The 21,455-nt window shown below is 51.3% G+C and overlaps 1 protein-coding gene and 1 non-coding gene across 2 annotated transcripts in view; one reads left to right on the top strand and one right to left on the bottom strand.

Moving 5' to 3' along the window:
- PLCG2 (phospholipase C gamma 2) overlaps positions 1–19,766 on the bottom strand; it is a 136,646-nt gene extending 116,880 nt beyond the window's left edge. The window contains exon 1 of the mRNA XM_021705295.2: positions 19,574–19,766. Within this exon, the coding sequence (XP_021560970.2) occupies positions 19,574–19,766 (193 nt within the window). The remainder of the gene's footprint in view (positions 1–19,573) is intronic.
- Positions 12,790–12,920, top strand: LOC123323299. The gene has a single exon (XR_006539313.1). It is a non-coding gene; the product is annotated as a small nucleolar RNA SNORA63 (small nucleolar RNA).
- Positions 19,767–21,455: the final 1,689 nt, after the last annotated feature.

The raw sequence follows: 21,455 nt of genomic DNA, 5'->3' as shown, positions 1-21,455 counted from the left end.
CTGTCCCCTCCGGCCTACAAGGTTCATGGGAAGGACGTTGTCCAGGTCACTTGCCTCTATTTACCCAGCACCCAACACATCTAGTGCCTATCACCTTCTAGGCCCTAAATGGGTAGTTGAGAAATGGGTAAGGCACAGGAACAAAGCAACCGGCTCTGAGAAGGCCCAATACCCATCTCAAAAGGGCAAAAATGGGATGAGGCCCCGGGTGTCCAAGTAACAGTGCCCCCGACGCTCTCCATTCTCAGACCCCATTGTCTCAGAACTAAGTAATCATTTCTAACAAGGAACAAGGTCCCCCTTCTCAGACTTGTCAGGTGGCCCCCTTCATAGCCCCAAACTGGGGTATGTCTAATAGTCCAGTACCTGAAGAGTAACTTTGAGAGCACTAAACAATAGTACCCTGAGGATCTATGGAAAGATTCCCACCAGGACGACCCTGAGCATCAAAGGAACCACGTCCACAGAGGCTGGCGCATCGGGCATCATACCTGGATCCCCCACAACAAGGCTGGAGTCTCTGTCTTCCAGATGGCGCTTGACCCCCACTGGCCTTTGAAAGAGCAGTAGCCTCAGAACAGGTTAAGTCAACAGAAGCCAGGCTGGGGGGAGGGGGTAGAAGAGGAAAACAGCCCCAGCCATGGCCATTCTGAAGACACACACTAGGAGGCCGAACAGGGTGGTCTCATAGCTCCCCAAAGCTCCGTCCTGGGGGACAGATGACCCCAGGACCGTATCCTCTGCCCCTGACATTCAGAGGGCTCAGCCAAGCATGAGCACCTCACTGTCCTGTGTGGCCCCCAAACTGCTCCGGCCGAGACTCCCCTGGTGAGGGGCAGGAGGCCGGGAAGCCACACTAGTCTGGGCCCCCCAGGGAGAGCAGAGACCCTCCAGCTGAAGGACCCCGCCCTTTGCTGTCCAGAAAGGACAGGAACTGCTCCCCTTCACCCAGCCCCCATCAGCATGAATGCTCATCGGAGGGACAATGTCACAGGTCGCTCATTTTAAGCCTTCTGCTGTCCCCAACTGCTGACGACGACCACACAGTCCTTTCTTAACTGAGGGAAAAAAAACCATTCCCAATTAACCTTGGCAACTGGAAGCTTTAGTCCTAGAAGGAGATATATGGCAGGTTGAGAGAATTACTGAAACAACCTGGTCATAAAGGTAACCCCATGTGAGAATTACCCTGATAAAGGTAAGGCTATGTGAGCATAATCTGAATGGTAATGAAGGTGACTCCCTGTGAGCATGGTCATCCTCAGCCGCTGACATTTGCCGAGCACTTACTCTGATCCAAACGCTGTGCTACAAATCTGACCTGTGTTAGCTGACCCCAACCCTATGGGGTGAGGGCCATTATGATCCCTCCATTACACGCCTCTGTATAGACAAAGAGACTGAGGTTCAGAGGGGCCCCCTCAATTGCCCACAGTCACACAGCAAGAAGCAGTGGGGCCAGGAGAGCAGTCTCAATCTTTGCTCCCCAATCTCCCGTGCTTCATCTCCCACTGGGTGTCTTTCAGGGAGATCCCCGCTACACCCCACCTCACTGACACCGAAGCAAGACTCTCACTCCCGAATGCTCCCACCACTTGTCTCAGCTAAAACAAGCTGGTCCCCTCAAAAGACTTTATTACCCACTGAGGAGAACAATAAAACAGTGGGACCAAAAACAAACAGCGGACAGACATTCCATCCCTGGACCTGACCCCATTCCTCCCATTCTGTCTTAAGACATCTGTGCTCCAGCCCCAAAGTTTGGCACAAGCACGCTGACCCTGGCCTGGGTCTCCCATCCCTACCCTCCCTCCCTCTGTCCTTGTGGAGGGGGACCTTTTACCGGAGCTGCCTTCTACACCTCTGGATACATCCAAGCTCAAGGCCAAGAGATGCCCCCGGCTACCACGGTCTCTATTGCTGGTGGACCAAAGCCGGCCACCAATTCTTCACCACTCTTTCCATCAGGAGGTGGAATCTGCTTCCCTCCCCTCGAGCACGGGCTGGCTTTATGATGTGCTTTGACCAAAAGAATGTAGCACAAGTGACACCACGCCAGAAGTGACACCCCAAGCTAACCACGTGGAGGGAGGGAGAGAGAAACTGCAGTAAAGAGCACCGAGGGGCAGACAAGGGAGGAGAGCCCTCGTGGAAATTCCCACCCACCATCAGTTGAAGCTGGCTGGCTGAAGGACTCCAGCCAATGCTCGGCAGGAGGGAACCATCACCCAGGTGCGCCCTGCCCAAATTCCAGACCCGCAGAATTGTTGTTTGAAGTCCGGTGTTGTGACACGGTTTGTTAATATGGCAACAGGTACCTGAAGCACCATCCCCAGGCTGGCTTCCGGGCCTGGAATGGGGAGCTGCACCTCCTTCTCAGGAGATGGACATCAGGAAAGACCCCCCTTTTCCAAGTCCAGGACCTGGTAAGCAACGCCCTCCCCTCATGACGATACTGCTAACAAAAGCACTCAATTAATTCTGAGCTAAATTAGGCCTCACATACTGTCCTCTAGGCTGCACACCAACCCACAAGGCAGATACCGTCCCTGCGCCCATCTCACAGATACTCAAGTGGGATGTCCCCTACAGAGTAACACAGCTAGGAGTCAAGCCCAGGCTTGTCCGAATCCAACACTGCTCTTAGACATGATGTCATGGGACCTCCCACAGCACATCAACCAGAAAGTGCAGAGCCTCAGCCCTTGGGGCCGGAGGTCAGATGTGGTTCTGGGCCACAAAGCATGCCACTGGGCCTGGCGAGGCCACTGTTGGTCGCACGCTCCACTGAATGAGCCAGCCAGGAGCCCCTGTGTGTTTCTTTTTAAAGACTCCTCATTTAATATACATTGTTGATTAACACAGAACTCACAACCAACAGCACTAGAACTCATGCGTGAATAAAGCTTATCAAACACTTGTCATTTTCTCCATAAGCCACGCCACAGCCTTCTTGGGCTCAGGAACACTAGATCGCCCTCGGGGGCTATTTTACACAACAAAACCACCCCAAAAAGTACAAAACCAGAAAAACATGTCAACAACCATCTGAGGAAAGGACACCTGTGACCTGTAGGAGAGCTGAAACAAGAAGCCAGCTGGGAACACACATGTCGCATGTCGGCGACTCAATATTTTCCCCACTCTGCTCATGTCTGCGAGGGATTACAGAAGTGCCACGAGATTCGGTGCAGGGGTTACAAAAAAATTTCAGCGAGTGGGCAAACATGGGGCTGGGATCCACAAATAACGAGGACCAACTGTGGATGCTCAGAGAAAGCAGCACCCCAGGCGACATGATCTGATCTACAGATGAGGTCTGTGAACGAAGAGAAAGGGGAAATGAGAAGGGCCGAGGAAAGACGAACAGGGAATGGTGGAGGCCGTTCCTGCTCCTGACCCCCACGCCCTGGCTCCTTGGACTCCGTCAGTTACAGAGCCTCCTTCTCAGCCCCCCATTCCAGGAATTCTCTCTTATGATGAAGGTAGCTTCTGACCTCACCGGCCAAAAGACCCCGGCTTGTGTGTTGGGCAGCGGCAACTGGGCCATCAGACACACACTCTCCAGAGTTAGGATAGGTGACACAGAAGACTGGGAAATCAGCAGCCAGAGGAGAAAGACACACGCATATGCACACACATACACAACGAGGGCACGCACACGCTCCCCAGTCGGCAAGCTGATCAGTGCCACCCAGGATGCAGGCCACCCCCAGAGGAAGGTTCTACCTGGGCTCCCCAGTAATTTGTAGAAGCACAACTGGAAATGGACACTCTGGCCCAGCTGATCAGGTGTCACACCTCAATCTAGGACAGATGCCCGGGCAGATGGCAAAGCCAGCAGACACGCACGATCCCATCTCTGTGGGAAAATGAAGCCACCTGACCTCCCACGAAGCAAGATGCAGATTTGCCATCATGATCATCACAGCAGCCGTCCCAGGGAGAACACTTCTCTTGCTTGAGGAAGAAGAAGAGTGTGGGGATAATGAAGTGGGTAATGCAAGAAGGAAGGTGGAGGCGGTGGAGGTATATTCTAGAACGACACTGTCCAATAAAGCAGCAACAACCAGGCACGGCTATTGAGCACGCAAAATGGAATCGGTCCAAACTGAGATGTTCTGTAGATATCAAAAACACCCTGGATTTTGAAGACTCAGACCAAAAACAAGAATATAAAATCTCAATAATTATATTGTGTTCATGTTTAAATAATAATACTTTGGATAGACCGAGTTACATAAGATGTATTAAAATTAACTTCACCTTTTTTCTTTGCACCTTTTTTTAACGTGGTGCCTAGGAATTTAAATTCTACAGACAGAGGCCTGGCACTGCTGCTCACAACACTAGTCTAGAAGTAGCCCAGTTTGGCCTCAGAATGGAGAGGTGGGTGGGAGGGGGTGGGGAGGAGTTCTTTGTATATTTTGGAAACAAGTCCTTTATCAGCCATGTATTTTGCAAACGTTTTCTCCCAGTCTGTGCCTTGGCTTTTCAATCTCTCAACCTGAAGGTTTTATAGCAGCTGGTGAAGGGGAAAACTGGCCTGACATAGTTTCTCCAAAAAGCTCGATGACCGTGGGCCAGTCCCCCAAGCTCACCTAACTCACCGGCACAGAGGACCTAGCTCACAGGCTTCCTGTGATGACTGCACACCATACGGGCACGTCTGTACACATGATCACACAGATACCGTGTGCGTGCAGGCCTCGGCACAATGGCGCCTCGAGGCACGTGCTCAGGAAATGCAGGAATTACTGTGGCATCGCGCCTCCCGATTCCGTTCCCCCTTAGGGGACGGCTGGTGGCCGAACAGCAGGTGGAGGCTCATGTAGGCAGTCGGGAAGTGTGGAGGGAAGCGGACAGCCCAGGCCAAGGCATCGAACCTTGAAATGAGGGAAAATCTATGCCACACCTCACCCACAGCTTCTGGGTGATCTTGCATGTTTACGAAGGAAACTTTGATGGGCTATCACCTTCATCAAATGGTCCTTTTGTCCCCCCAAACACAGAAGTAAGGGTTAAAATGTCTACTTCTAGACTCAGGCCAGGAATCACATGCCCGCTGATCAGCGTCCAGACCCATGTGCTCCTCGTTAGGCTTACCCCCAAGGTAAGCACGCAGGTGGTACCACCAGCCCGGGAAAACACTGCATCACCCAAAGAGCACGAGGAGCTCTATCTAACAGAGAACAAGAGCCATCAGGGCAAAGCAAATCAGAAACACAAAGAGCTAGGACTTCACCCCCACTAGGATGGCTATCCTAAAACACAGACAATACCAAGTGTCGGCAAAGACGCAGGCAAATGGGAGCGCTCCCGCGCTGCTCTGGGGAATGTAAAACGGGGCAGCCACCGTGCAGGACGGCCTGGCCACTCCTCAAACAAGCAAACACAGAGTTACAAGTGACCCAGCGAGTCCACTCTTAGGTATATACCTAAAGAATGAAAACCTATTTCCACGAAAATCTGTCCACAGAGGTTCACAGCAGCATTACTCATGACAGCCAGAAAGGGGCAACAACCCAAAGGTCCATCAAGGGATGAAATGGATAAACAAGATGTGGTCTGTCCTAACGATGAAACAGTGCTCAGCCACAGAAAGGAACGACGTACTGATCCACGCCAAAACGTGGACGAACATCAATGTTATGTTAAATGAAAGAAGTCAGATGCAAAAAGCTACCCACTATGATTCCATGTCTATGAAACGTCCAGAGAAGGCAAATCTATAGAAACAGAAAGTAGATTCCCCCTTTAAAAAAAAAAAAAAAAGAAAAGAAAAAGAAAGTAGTAGCTCAATAGCACACATTTACGGAGTCCCTGGTGCTAGAAGTAGAGATCAGGGAATCAGAATCCAGCCTCTTCCTGGCAGACCCAGCTCTGGTTGGCAACTCTCTGGAGTTACGTACATTTGGAGCCAATTCCAACATGGAAGGTCCTTCAAAGCCTTCTTCTCGAGAAAGGAACAGGACATCCAACTCCTCCCAGAAGATGGCCTGACACACACATGAGCTGAGCAATTAGAATAACTGGAACCATATCCTAACTGTCAACCTCAGAAACGACTAGATTTCCCTCAACATCCAATTTCTCAGCATGAAGATTAGGAAAATACCAACTTCTTGGGGTTGCTGTGTGGGTTAAATGAGGGCCTGTCGGCGGCCTTAGCCCACAGGATGGGCTCCTAAGTTTTCCTACCACCATCCCAAGTGGTCATGTTGATGCCATGGTGAGATCCACGGCCTTTAGCCACCAGGGGAATCAAGCTGCTGGTTCCACAGCCTCGGAAAGAAAGAATACCCAACCAGGGCAAGGAAGCACGACGCTCATGGGACCCTTCACTGCCTATGAATTTCACATCCGTAAAAGTTCACAGACACCCGGATGCTAGCAAGGGTGGTGGATGAGCATGCAAATCAGTGTGGCCTTCCTCAGGACCACGGAACACTGTGCCCAGAGCCCATGACACAGCCTTCCCTTGCTCCCACCAATTCTTCTCAACATTTATCCTATGAAATGACCAGGGACATGCCTAAGGACATGCCTAAAAATATTCCCAGGATCAATATCTGACATAGCGAAATAGTAAGCTTCATGATATCCAGAAAGAGAAAACTGACTAAACAAATACAAAGAAAAAGATCAGGTGGAAAGGTTATAGCCATTTAAAACCAAACAGAAGGTATGTACTTGGAAAGATTTCCACCACAGGAAACCAAAATGACCATCATCATGAGGACAGGTGTCCCATCAGGAGACACTCCCTGAGTGAAACCAAAGGGCAGTTAAAATAAAGCCACTGAAAACAATATGGATACCTCACAACTAACAGATTATATGCTAATTAAAGATTAAATTTTTTTGAAATGTAAAAAATATGCATCAGAATAATTATCAAAGCAACATCCTGGTTTCCCTAGGGAGGAAGGGGTATATGTGAGCACTTAGCTATATGTATAATCTTTTTTTTTTTTTTTAAGATTTTATTTATTTGAGAGAGAGAGCACAAGCAGGGAGAAGAGCAGGCAGAGGGAGAAGCAGGCTCCCCACTGAGCAAGGAGCCTGACACGGGACTCGATCCCAGGACCCTGGGATCATGACCTGAGCCAAAGGCAGGCGCTTAACCGACTGAGCCATCCAGGCGCCCTAATATTTATTTACTAAAAACAATGACCCAAAGCAAATATGATTTGTCTAAGTTGGAGAGAAGGGTATATTCATGGCTGCTATAACAGATCACCACAAACTCAGTGACTTAGGACAACACACATTTATGATCTTACACTTGTGCAGGTCAGAAGTCAGGTATGGGTCTCTCTGGGCTAAAATCAAGGTGTTGGGAGAGCTCTACGGGGGAATCTGTTCCCGTGCCTCTTCTGGCTTCTGGAGGTGGCCTGCGGCTGGTTCATGGACCCCTTCCACCTTCAAAGCCACTAATTTAACCTCCGTGACCTCTGGTCTGTCATCACATCTCCTCCTCCAACTCTGACCCTCCTCCCTCTGTCTTTCACTCACAAGGACCATTGTGATTACATCGGGACCACCCAGATAATCCAGAATAATCTCCCCATCTCAAGATTCTTAACTTAATCACATCTGTAGAGAGCCTTTTGCCCTACAGGATAACGTAGGCACAGATTCTAGAGATTACGATGGGGATGTCTTGGGGTGGGGAAGGGGGGCTTGATTCTGCTTACCACAGAGTACACAGAAATCACTGCCACCTTCATCATAGCAAGAGCAGCTGACCCTTCCTGGGGGCTCTGGGATACTTGTGAGGCATTATCTCAAAGTGTACAACCTAATTTGCTCAGCTAATGTCTGTGAGAATCCCCTAAGGGAGTCACTACTCTGACCCCACTTTATAGATGGGTACAACGAGAAGCTAACTAACTTGTCATGGTCACCAACATTTTAAGTGGCAGCGCCAAGATCTGAACCCAGGCAGCCAGGCCTTAAAAGAACAGCTTATAGTAAGAAATGGTCACAATAGAGCACAAAATGGAAAAGGCATGACACCAGAATATTGTAAAAGGACAGCCTTTTAGAAAAATGTATCTATGTCTCCCCCCAAAAAAAAAACAAAATCCAGAAGGGTGTAGACCAAGTGCTCACACACTTGCCTCTGGGTCAGGGGAAAGGGGCTGTTACCCTCACCCAGTTGTAGTTAAAGACAGCTCTGCTCATGAAGACATGTAACTGCTTCGAGGAGAACAAAATCGGAGTTATTTTAATCACGGCAAGCACAAGGAGGTCAGAGGAGATCAGCTCGGAGTGGTCTCCAGCAGGAAACTGGCATAACGTTCATGCTCGGCCACCCCAGCTGGGGCCCTTCTCAGCTCTCCCGGGACTCAGGTCCTCCTCCGGCCAGGCCCCAGGGCAACCAGCAGAGGCCGGCAGCAGGCCAGAAGCGGCCTGGATGGTCCGGGCATGACAGGGAGGGTACACCTGCCAATGACATCCTGCAGAACCCCAGCCCTGAGGCTGGCATCCCACCCCTGACCAGGTGCCCCGCAGGGTCTCCTCTCCCGGTCTCTATCATGCTGTGCGGACCCGAACTTTGCCAGTCTCCAGGTTCTTCTTCCTCTCCTTCACACACTCACCCTTGGCTGCCAGCACAGCCCGGGGCAGGTGAAAGCTTCCTCCAGCCGTGCTGGGAGAGTGGGAAGGGCCCCTCTGCTCTCAAATGGCATGGTCTCTGATTCTGTTTCCAAAACATCACCACTGACCTGTGGACACTCCTCCTCCCCGAGTGCGGGCCTCCCCAGCCTCCAAGGAGAAAGGCCAGGGCCAGAGCTGCTGGCCTACCCAAGGCTGGAATCCAGGGGACCTTAACCCTAAAAGGCCCCCTGCGTGCCCAAAACAGCAGGAAGTGGTGGCCGCTGTGAATGGGCCCCACACGGCCCCGAGAACGTTTCCAGAACACACCAATGCAGGCGCTGACAAGCCACCAGGGCAGCTTGAGCATGAGACCCCCTCCCCCTTTGGATCCACACCAGGCATGTTACACACATTTACAAATGTCATCTTCCCAAGGATCGTGCCGGAAAGCTTCCCAAGGATCACCCCATCTCTCACAAGAGAAAACAGAGGCACAAAGAGGCATGAATCGCTCAGGGTCATGCAGCCAGTAAGCACAGGGCCGAGACCGGAACTGCTGTATGTGTGTGTGGCTAAAAAGGAAGTTGCCATAGGGATGCCCTATCTTAACCCCAGATCCTACCGTCTCTGGGGGGAGAAAAAGGCGGGCGGGGGCCAAAAGGGGCATCTAGGTCCTTTCCTGGATCCGTCCACCGGACACGTATCGGGAGGCACCCGCTGTGGGCCAGGCACAGGCGGAGCGCTGGGGATTCCTCGCTGGTCTGGTCAGCAGGACAGACGGGACCCTGCCGCCCGGAGCTCACAGTCTGGGCAGGAAGGACCACTGAGCGTCTGGCTCCAGGTCAGGCCCTGCCAGAGGGCAGGAAACGCTGACACCAGGATTTCTGGCTTCAGCTTCAAACTGCACGGCACTTAGGTCTCTTCCAAGACATGTCACTCTGCTACCCTGATGTGTGAAAAATGCATGCTCATTTCTAAGATCCACTGGATGGTGGGATGGTGGGCGGTGGGGACGAGTTTCTAAAGGATTCACCAAGAGATCGCTTTTAACAGCTCCCTCCCTAGATGGAGCACCAAAGTGGACCGACTACAACTCACTTGACGTACACAGGGTCCTTCAAAGGGGAGGCTTGGTTGCTTGGAGGAGAGAATTCACGGGATGTACTTCCAAGAGACAGGAAAGGAGCATGAGCGGTAAGGACAAGAGCAAACCTTACAGAGGGCTTCCCAGGTGCCTCAGTGATCGACCCACAGGCACACATCTGAGCCTCCTAACAACCCTGGAAGGCAGGCACTACCAACCTTCCCATTTTGCAGATGAGCAAACAGAGGCACAGAGAGTTAAGTCTCGTGCCCAAGGTCACACAGCTAAAAAGCTAGAGAGTCAGGAGTCAAACCTACGCAGTCCTTGTGGCCCAGGTCAAGACCAGTGTAGCTAGGAAGCAAGAGGACCCTTGAAATAAAGCAAGGGCCCTAAATTCTTTTACAACAAACTCCAACTTGCCCATCATATCTGCAGCCAGATGGACACCTCTGGTCATGCTCAGCCCGCCGCCCCTTAGGCCCCTTTTAAAGGGGAGTGTCTTCGTTTGCTAGGGCCGCCATAACAAAATACCACAGACCGGGAAGCTTCAACAACAGCAGTTTACTGTCTCACAGCCCTGGAGGCTGGAAGCCCAAGATCAGGTGTTGGCAGGGTTGGTTCCTGCTGGCGGCTGAGAGGGTCAATCTGTTCCGTGCCTCTCCCCCACCTTCTGGCACCAGTGGTGTGCCTCGGCCTGTAGATACACTACTCCCAGCCCCGCGTCCCTCATCACTGGGCCTTCTCTGTGTGTCTCTTCTCCTTTTAAGGACACGGTCATATTGGACTGGGGGCCCACCTGACGCCAGCATGACCTTAATGAGTACCTCTGCAAAGATCCTACTGCCAAATAAGGTCACATGCTGATACCAGGGGGTTAGGGCTTTGAAGTATGAATCTGGGGGGAGGTCACAATTCAACCCATCACAGGGACACCCTCCCCCCCGGCCCATAAGTCCTGAAGCTGCCAGACTACGCTCTCCAACAGGAGAGGTCACCTACCCTGCCCACACCCAAGAGAGGACAATGGCCTCAAAAGAGCAAATCCCTGTGCACTGGCTCGAAAAGACCTGGCCAATCACAGGCCTCCCCCAGGAGCCCATCCCTGGGGGTGGGGGGTGGGGACACCTCAGGCTTCCCGGAAGGGGCCGCACAGGGAGTCAAGCTGGAGAAAGGCTTTGCTGGGGAATCCAGCCATGGCTACCAGGACACGTAAGGGAGACCAGTCCATGGAGAGAAGCCACTGCCAGGGGCTCTTGCCACTGACAAAATGGTGAGTCCTCAGTGCCACCACCTCCCCTTCCCACGAAGGCCACTTACAGGGTAAGGCTGTTCATTTTCTTGGATTCCTACAAGAACCCACCCCCCAAGCAAGCCCCTACAATCATTCTGTCCTCCAGGCATCCGTGGGGTTGCTACAGCCACCTCTGCCCCCTCCAAAATTAGGGGCCACGGAAGAGCCTGCAAGATGCCCTCCAAACCCATTTCCCATTCTTAATGGCACACAGGTTGGCCACATTTCCCAGGATCCTTTGCAGCTGGTCACATGCCAAGTTCTGGTCTGCGGAAGTTGGGCACCTTCCACCTTGCAGGCCTGGCCCATAAAACCCTCTAAGGCATCTTCCATTCTTCCTCTTCCTCTGCATGCTGGCTGGACACAGAGGATCCTGAGGTGGCCTCAGAAGTCTTAGGGGATCACGGTGCTGCCAGGCAGCAGAGCCCCACCCCTCAATCCCACCCACTGTTTCATGACTTGGCTGAGAAACTTGTACTATATGAAGAAATCATTTGGCACTGCACTTTGTCCCTGACTAACATAGAAGCTTTGCTGCCATGCCCTCTCTGGAATGCTCTCCCCACAGAGCTTCCCCTGGCTCCCTCCTTCTCACCCACTAAGTCTCAGCTCAAATGTCACCTCCACAGAGAGGCTTCTCTGAGACCTGCCCTACAAACGGTGTTCTTCACTGGTCACTCTGTCCCAGTGCCCTGTTTCTTTCCTTCCTAGCATCCATCACAATCCAAAATGATGGAATGATTAGTTTGGCTTTTTCTTTCCCATGAAACTATAGGCACTAGAGGCTCCTTTATGGATCTCCACTGTCCCGCTCACCACTTCATCCCCAGTGACCAGTGTAACACCCGACACACACTAAGTCCTCTTTGAGCATTTGCTAAATCAACAAAGGAACAAATTCTAAGAACATCAAATGATCATGATCCAGGACAGAAAACCCTTGAACAACCACAGAAACCAATTCCTCAACCATCCAGCATACAAGCAGGTCTGAACCAATAACAAGAATAAAAAGGTTGGAGCGCCTGGGTGGTTCAGTCAGTTAAGTGTCCAACTCCTGATTTCCGCTCAGGTCATGATCTCAGTGTTGTTAGATCGAGCCCTGCATCAGGCTCTGCGCTCAACACAGGGTCTGCCTGTCCCTCTCCTTCTGCTCCTCCACATTCTCCCCCAACCCGCGCATGTGCTCTCTAATAAATAAATGAAATCTTTCAAAAAAATAAATGAAAAGGTCAATTCTATTTTTTATACCAGCAGTCTCTATCATGGAGTATACCCCAGAAGGGAACCAGGAAGGAAAATCACTATGTAAGTGGAAGTTCTAACATTGATCTCATCCTTTCTACAATACCGCTTGCCTTTATGTTTGATGAGGACAATGACAATAATCATGACAAGGATGACAAGAGCAGCTAATAGTCGAGCATCTGCCTCCAGGGTGTTCAGCAACGTAGCAAGCGTTTCCCATGTATTCATTTAATGTTCTCAAAATTCTCGTGCAATTGGCTCTTTCATTAGTCCTTTTACAGATGTGGAAATGGAGACACAAAGAGATGATGAGTGGCCCAAGATCACACTCCAACTAAGTGGCGGGGCTGGGATTGGACCCCAGGCACCTGGGCTCTGGACTCTGTGTTATCATGTATCATAACTGCACATCTAAATCAACAAATAAGTAAGTTTATAGATACTGAGGATGTTGGCTCAGTCTTATCTCTGATGGGATGTCTGAAGGAATGTGGATTTCTTCTTAGATGGAGGATGCCAGTGGAAAAACAGCCACTTCTCCATTGTTTTGAAAACCTTCTGGATGCAGGATCTAGTTACAATGTAGCTATAAAGTGCTGCCTTGTCTTTGCCCCCTGCTCAAAATAAAGCTGTTACCTTTCTAGCCCTGTCCTCCATGGTGCTTAGCAGCCAGGGATGCATGGTCTCAGACATGTTTACCAAGTATAACACTGACTTGAGGGGCGCCTGGGTGGCTCAGTCATTAAGCGTCTGCCTTCGGCTCAGGTCATGATCCCAGGGTCCTGGGATCGAGCCCCGCATCAGGCTCCCTGCTCAGCGGGGAGTCTACTTCTCCCTCTCCCACTCCCCCTGCTTGTGTTCCCTCTCTCGCTGTGTCTCTCTCTGTCAAATAAATAAATAAAATCTTTAAAAAATAAATAAAAAAAAACCTTCTGATAACAACTTTCAAAAATATTCATTTTTTTAATGGCTATGAAGCCCCAGGATGGATTTCAGAATTAGCAGAGAAACAGAACCGCCACCCTTTCACCGGCCCTGGCTGTCAGCACCTGTCCACACTGTGCAGCCCCCTGGCACGCCTGTCTCCCTGCTCACCAGGGCACGTCGAGAGTCCCACCCCACCCCACCCCCCGGCATCTCCAGCACCCCGCAGAGCGTGTCCTGTGCGCACAGAAGGAATGGATGCATTTCCCTCCCGTTGTCAACAACGCGGTCTGAGCGGAGCTGCTGTTCCTGGGTCGCCAGCGGGGTGCTTCTCCATCACACACGGAACTGAAACAGCTAAGAGCACCAGGAGGTGGGACTCTGAAGGCAGACAGAACGGGTACAAATTGTAGCTGTGCCTGGTCGTGGCTGTGTGGCCTTGGGCGCATCTCTTAGACTCCCCAGGACTCCATGTCCTCTTCAATAGTGCAGGGAGGATGCCTGCCTCCCAGGTTCACTGTGAACAGCTGACGAGCTGGTGTGTGTGATGTGCTGCCACACCGAGAGGTACACAGAGAGCACTCGTTAGAGGCAGGTCTCGTCATTGTCAGGGGGACAAGCCAAGAACCCCACACCAGGGCAATGGGACAGCTCCTATTTTTGAGAATTCCTCAATTCATGGGCAGCCACAACTTGGCAAAAATAAGCAGATGGAGAAAACATGAGTAAGTGCAACTGAAAACTTCGGGATACAAGCCTACTCAGTCGAAACGGCCACAGTCCACACCCTCAAAGGCAGCTCATTGCCGCACCAACCCTGTTCAGACTCCACAAACCGGGGGCGTCACGTCAGCTCCCGAGACACATTCCAGGCCTCCCAAATGCAGAAGATGCAAGAGGACCCTAAAGGTTTAACCCAGCAAGGGCCCCAAGTGGGCTCCTTTCTACTGGAGACTCAGCTGGTGCCCCTGGAAGGAAAGAAAAACCACACACACAGCATTTCCCGGCTGTCCCATGAGCTCCCTCCCTATATTCAGAGGCTCTTCAGGAGGCCAGGGCTGGAAGGAATCCCAGTCACCATCTTACCATCCCCCTTGGAAAGCAAGAGGGAAACTGACAGCCAAGAGGTGAGTGGCTTAAGATCCACAGTCTTCATTAGAAGCCAGGCCTTGGGACTCCCCACCAGTGTCTTTTCCCCTTTTTCTTTTATTGTATTACATTCCAATCTCCCACATATTAAAAAAAAAAAGTACATAAAATCCACTTAATTCTTGTCTATCCTAAAATTCATCTAATTCATATTGGATAGGAGCAATTATCTCACTTTGATAGGGAAACTGAGGCATGGAGTGCCTCAGTTCACACGCTTACTAGGTGGCGGAGTGGGGATCTGAGCTGCAAGTCAGGATCCGGGGTCCAGGTGCTCTCATGGTAACCAGCTACTCCCAGCTCCTTCCCACCCTGCACATGCAGGCTTCTCCTCACAGAGGAGATTCCCCATTTTTTGAACCCGAGTTGGCCTTGGTGACCTGAGCTGGTACAAGGGACATTCTGGGACTTCTGAGGTTAAGCCATAAGAAGCCCTGCAGCTTCTGCTGAGGACTCTTGGAACACACCCGCCGGGGGGATGCCAAGCACCGTGTTAAGTCCAACTACTCTGGGGACTAGCAGGCAGTAGGCACTCAGTCACCCATCGCCACCAAGGCACCAGATGTGGAAGTGAAGATTCTGGAAACTTCCGGACCAAGGGACACACCAGTTGCGTACCACTAAATGACCTGAGTCCAGGCCACAAAGGGTAAAATCACCCAGTTGAACCCTGCCCAAATCTCTGACCCACAAACTTACTCACTCATATTCAATGGCACCTGCTGATCCCACTTCAAGACAGCCAGCCTGCAGGCCACCTGGTAGCCTCTCCTTCAACTTGCCACCCAAGAAGCTCCTCCTCGAGGAGGCCCCCCCCATTCCCTACCATCCCCCTCACAGCCAGATGGGTAAGAACCGTCCTTCCTCACACGGTACCGAGCCCAGACCCTCACTGTGGTACTGATCACACAACCCTGCAACGGCTGGTTGCTGGGTCTGTTCCCCACCAGGGGCAGGGGCTCGACCCTTCCCCCTCTTGCACAGCAGCCCGGCACCCAATAGGACAGCAAATATGGGCCGAACACATGACAGTGCTCCATCACGACAGGGTCCAAAGAGAGACCCTATTAAACCCACTGACATTTTATGGCCCTAAGCAAAGCAACACGTGACGAAACTAACGTTTCTCAACCTCAGCACCACTGACACTTTGTACTAGAGTATTATTTGTGTTACGGGCTGTTCTGGGCATAGTAAGATGTTTAACAGCATCCCTGGCCTTGATCCACTAGACGCCGGGAGCACACCCCATCCCCAATGATGACAACAAAGAGTATCTCCAGGCATTGCTGCATGCTCCCAGTGGGCTGCGGGGGAATCGCCCTGGTGGAGAACCACTCCCTGCTTTAGACAGCAGGACCTATGTGTGTCTACCGTCACCCAAGCCTGCATGGGCAGCCAGTGTGTGTGGGATACCTGTCCACAAGTCACACACTTGCCGAGGACTCCAAAACCACCTGCCCGTGCTCCCTCGTGCAAGCTGGCAGGCATCCCAGGAACCTGCATGGTCCTACTAACTTACAGCCCTGAAGGAACACCATGTCCTGGGGTCCCCCTCAGGACATCACCCTTACAACAGTGAGCTGGAAATGCATCCCTGAGAGTCCCTATCAAGGACCTGAAGGCTTGCTCTCTGAGGGGTCAGGGAGCACCATTACTAAGCTCTTTACCCCAGAACTGGCTTTTTCTGTCTCTTTACCAGGAACACATCCATCTCACACAGGACTGCCAGAGCATCTTCCAAAATGCAAATGTGATCATGTCATCCCTCTTCTGAAAACCCTTCCTTGGATCCCTGCTGCCCTCCAGAAAAAGTCCAAACACCTGAGCAAGACTTTGCCACCCTGGACAAGCTGGACACCACTCGTTAGCAACAACAATGGCAAAAATACAGCAGGGGTTCCCAACGGGTGAGTGCCTAGCCCATGCCATGCACCATGTTGAACCCCTCTAACATATTAACTCATTTATTCACTCCCAACCATAACCCTACAGTGCAAACATCAGTATTATTCCCTTTCTAGAGATGAGAGAATTAAATCTCAGAAAGCAGATGTAACTTGCCCATGGCCACACAGCAAAGCTCCTCAAACAGTGCTCCAGGTCAAACCCCATGCTGCTCGTACCTAATGCAACAATGTTGGCTCCATGAGGATTTGAAGCTGATTACTGCCGTATCTTCAGTACCTAGGACAGTGCCTGGCAGCGCGGATGCTCAACTACGGAAGGAAGGAGGGATGGCAGGATGGGTGGAAGTCTCAAGAGCACCATATACCAAACCTAGCTAATTACCAGGACCACTGGGGAGCTGATTAAAATACGGAGTCCCAAACTACCTAGTGAATGACAGTCACCTTCAAACTCTCCAGGGAGAGGGCAAAATTGCATTTAGTTAACCGAAGGGGGAGAACTACAGGACATGGATTTCAGGAGACAAAATCCCATCTCATGCCCCTTAGAATGAGCTTCAGGAGAAGGTTCCAGGAGCTGGTGTTTTTAAAAGTCCCCCAGGTATTTCTGATTGTCAGTCAGGCTTGGGACCCACTGCCCACTCAGTATGGCATCCCTGCTTTTACCATTTGTACCCCTTCCACACCCAGCAGGCCCCCAACCCCACCCCAGCTCCAACAAGTATCTGGGCCACTTGGGAGATCAAGTGTAGCCAAATGCAAGCAAAATTGGGACGAAAGTTGGCTGCTCACTCACATGGCCATTTTCAAAGCAGGGCTTCTGGCTCTGTACCACCTGAGACCTACTTGGCTCCAAAGCCAGAAGAAACCTTTTGGAAAGCTATTTAATCTGACTCATGATAAGAAATCAAATGAAGGGGCGCCTGGGTGGCTCGGCCGTTAAGCGTCTGCCTTCGGCTCAGGTCATGATCCCGGGGTCCTGGGATCGAGCCTCGCATCGGGCTCCCTGCTCGGCGGGAAGCCTGCTTCTCCTTCACCCACTCCCCCTGCTTGTGTTCCCGCTCTCCTGTCTCTCTCTCTGTCCAATAAATAAATAAAATCTTTTAATAAAAAAAAAATTCCCGGGGCACCTGGGTGGCTCAGTCGTTAAGTGTCTGCCTTCGGCTCAGGTCATGATCCCAGCGTCCTGGGATCGAGCCCCACATCGGGCTCCCTGCTCAGCCGGGAGCCTGCTTCTCCCTCTCCCACTCCCCCTGCTTGTGTTCCCTCTCTAGCTGTCTCTCTCTGTGTGTCAAATAAATAAAATCTTTAAAAAAAGAAAGAAATCAAATGAAGAACTATGCCAAGCTAGCAGAGTCCACCTGTGAATGGCCAAGTTTGGAATCCCACTGCAGCATGGATTCAAGTTTGGGAACAGGTACCTCGCGGGCTTTTGGCGGGGGTGCTGCCAAACTGCCTTTTGAATCAGGAAATAACACTTATAGGAAGCTGTCCTTCAGGTGTGCCCACGTTAGAAGAATAAAAGCATGCAAGGATAACCCACACACACTGCTGGTGGGAATGTAAAATGCTGTAACCACCTTGAAAATAGTCTGGCAGTTCCTAAAATAATTAAACAGAGTTACCATATGACCCAGCAATTATACTCCCAGGCATACGCCCAAGAGAAATGAAAACATACACCCACACAAAGACTTGTACATGAACGCCCACAGCAGCACGATTCACAGTTGCCAAAAAGTAGAAACAACCCAAATGTCCATCAATGAGCAAATAAACACATTGTGGAAAATCCACACAATGGAATATTATTCAACCGCACAAAGGAATGACGTACCAACACGCACTACAACATGGATGGACCTCGGGAACATCACGCTAAGTGAGTGAAGCCAGACACAAAAGGCCTCATGTTACAGAATCCCATTTATAGGAAATGTCCAGAACAGGGCAATCTACAGAGACAGAAAGGAGACTCATGGTTGCTTAGGGCAGGGGAGGAGGGTGAGGGCTATCAGGGACAGGGTTTCCTGCTGAGGTGATGAAAAGTTCTAAAATTGATGGAGGTGGTGGGTGGTTGCACAGACCTGTGAATACACTAAAAACCACCAAATTGTTCATTTTCAGTGGGGGGTAGGGTATGTGAATTCTATCTCGATAGAGCTATTATTTTTTAAAAAAAGGAAGAATAGAAGTATAGCTGCAGTAGCTAATAGCAAAAGACCCAAAATAACCCCAGTGTCCACCTCCGGGGCTCAGACCCTGAAGCACAGCCAGATGCTACATGGCCGTTAAAGAATCAGGCAGACCCATGCGCAGATCAGAACCCTACTCCAAATAATCATTAGAAAAACAAATCAAGGGGCGCCTGGGTGGCTCAGATGGTTAAGTATCTGCCTTCGGCCCAGGTCATGATCCTGGGGTCCTGGGATCGAGTCCTGCATTGGGCTCCCTGCTCCCTGGGGAGCCTGCTTCTCCCTCTGCCTCTCTCTCTGTCTCTCATGAATTAATAAATAAAATCTTTAAAAAAACAAATCAAGGTATAGAAATTTTAGTAGGGACCCATTCGTGCAAAAAACACGACTTTCACATGATACAAGCACAGAATACTCTGGAAGCCAGAAGAACTTGGTAACGAGCTTGCCCCGGGGCACAAGGTGGGGCTGGGGAGGAGATACATGTATTAATGAATTGTTTGATTTTTTTTTCCCAGTGTATATTTTAATTTTTCAATTATGCTGACTTTTTAAAAAAGGAGTCCATTAAAAAAAATGCAAATTAAAGCAAGTCTGCAACTGAAAATTGCTTAAGCCTCCTTACTCCGTTTGTTAAAAACAGTCTTAGAAACTTTAGGAACTGAGCCAATTGCCCAATCTAAGGTGGGTGGGGAAAGAAAACACCACCCCCAGGACCAGAGCTTCATTTAAAAGCTCCAGAATCCTCAGTGACGTGCTCTGTCCACACGGAGGAAAAGTAAAGGCCTCTGGTTCTGTGGTTCATGGTAAAACAAAACAGGCATTTGGCTAGCAAGCCTGGAGTTTCTGTAGCTCTGTCATTCAGCCATTAGGAGGGCAGAGAGCTTGACCAGCAGCAGAAATTAAAGGATCCCTGATGCCGTCAGGCAGGGCGCACACCCCTGCCAGCCCAGGTGAGCCACCTTATGTCACTTCCAAGTTGGCCCACGCAGGCCTCTGTTGCTTCACCAGGGCGTTTCGGGCCGAACTTCCCCCACCTACTCTAAATGCCACTGGAGACCCAGACAGAATGGCCACACTTGCGTTTCCAGAAGAAGGTAAGGTATCGAGCCAATAGGCGAAGGCAGGAAGGGGAGAGGTGCACAGGCCGGGGCTCCAGGGTACTCACAGAAGCCCTCGATCTTGTCGGCTGTCTTGCTCCAGGCCACTTGGCGCGTCTCCATGATCACCTGGACGGTCCTCCGCTCCGGGGTGGACTTGCGGAAGCTGAACACCGTCATCACTGTGCCCAGCTCCAGTGCTCTCTTGATCTGACTCTTCTCGTATTCAGGAAGGGTGTCCACGCTGACTGGGGCGGTCATTGTCGGCAGAATAGGGGGTGGCAGGAGTGAGGGCAGAGGACGCTGGAAGGGCAGAATAAAGGAGTGAATTGGTTTTTGTTAACTGGGTGGGGGAGGGGATTAGTTAACAGCCAAAATCCTGTCTCATGCCCATCGGGATGAGTTTCAGGAGGAGGCTCTGGTGGCAGGGAATTGTGGACCACTCAGACCACCCATGCAGGACACAGAGGTTTAAATAGAAGTGGACATGGGGGAGGAGGCCCCTCACCTCAGTGACTGAACTGTTATGCTGGCTTTGAATAACCAAATCACCCCAGCCTGGCAGTGACCCCTACCCTCCCCACACACTTCCATGCTTAGAATATTTGAATGGCCAAAGCAGCCCAGACCGGCCCCCCCTCTCCACCCCCAGCATCCTTTTATATTCTGCCTAGATTTTCCTCAGCATCCCCTTAATTCCTAAGTTGGGAACAGAAAAAAATATTAAGCCACTTCAGAATGTTTCTATGGAGACCTCTGCACGGAAACGAAGCCAAAATGACAGAAAAGGTCAGGGCGCAGCTGCCCCAGGGTCGCGGCCTGGTGTGTGGCCCTGGGTAGGCTGCATGACCTCCGCAAGCCTCAGTCGCATCATTTCTCTAACGGCGCTGTTGGGATGGTGAGGGGCACCCGGCGTCCTGCTCAGCGCGCAGTAGGCGTTCTGGAACACCACTCATACCCACACACAGTCGGAGAGACGCCAGGCCCCAAATCCGACAGCCATCCTTGTCTGGACGTACTCACACCCACATCCAATCCATGAGCAAATGCAACCCATCTTCCCGGCTCACTGGCTCCTCCCAGGATCTCACAGCTGGATTGTTCTCATGGCCCACCTGTTCTCCTGCTTCTGCCCCAGCCCCCTACAGCCCAGTAGTGACCAGGAGCTAGAGGACACTTCTGGAACAAGATGAAAATCCCGTCAACCCCCCTGACCAGCCGGCTGCAGTCGTGGCCTGAGCCCTGGCTCTGCAGAGGGGAGTCCAATGGAAGACGTTCTAGACCCTCCCCCAAGCCCAAGCCTTATTTCCACACTCTTAAAGGGCGATCCCTCCTTCCAAGAATCTCCAAGGTTCTTGGAAGGATTAAACCAGATAGTGTATCTTGGGGCCCTTAGAACAGTGATGCAAAGTCAGTGCTCCCCAGATTTAGCTCCTGCTACTACTGCCCATCAGTTGTTCCGTGCACCTCCTCCCCGCCCCCCAAATGCCACAGCATTAGGAGCCCACAGCTGTTACTCTGTAGAGAGGCAGGTGTTCAGCCCAGGTCACGCAGGCCCTCACTCTGGGTCCGCCTTCTGACAGCCTCCTGCCACGCTGCTCAAAAGCAGGGCCTCGGTTCCCTCATCTGTAAAATGCGGATAACACCAGTCTCAAGGGGCGCTGGAAGGACTGAAAGCTACAACGTACAGCCCCCAGCCCTTGGCAGGGCCTCAGGTAATAGTCATCAGCCAGTTGTTCAACATGCTGAGTGTCAACTCTGTGCCAGGAACTGAGCTGGGGACTGGTATGCAAATCAGGGGGGAGTGGGGAGAGGCCCAGGCCTTGCCCTTTGCCCCCTCCTCCCTCCAGCTCCTGCCCATCACCAAAGGCACCTCCACAGGCATCTGGAGATAAAACCATGAATTACACCTGCTCTCTGCCCACGTGGAATCAGACCTGTCAGCTCAAC

The sequence above is a fragment of the Neomonachus schauinslandi genome, chromosome 16 (assembly GCF_002201575.2).
Source record: "Neomonachus schauinslandi chromosome 16, ASM220157v2, whole genome shotgun sequence".
Lineage (NCBI taxonomy): Eukaryota > Metazoa > Chordata > Mammalia > Carnivora > Phocidae > Neomonachus > Neomonachus schauinslandi.
Note: the sequence above shows the minus strand (reverse complement) of the source record. Positions and strands in the feature narration are given on the sequence as shown.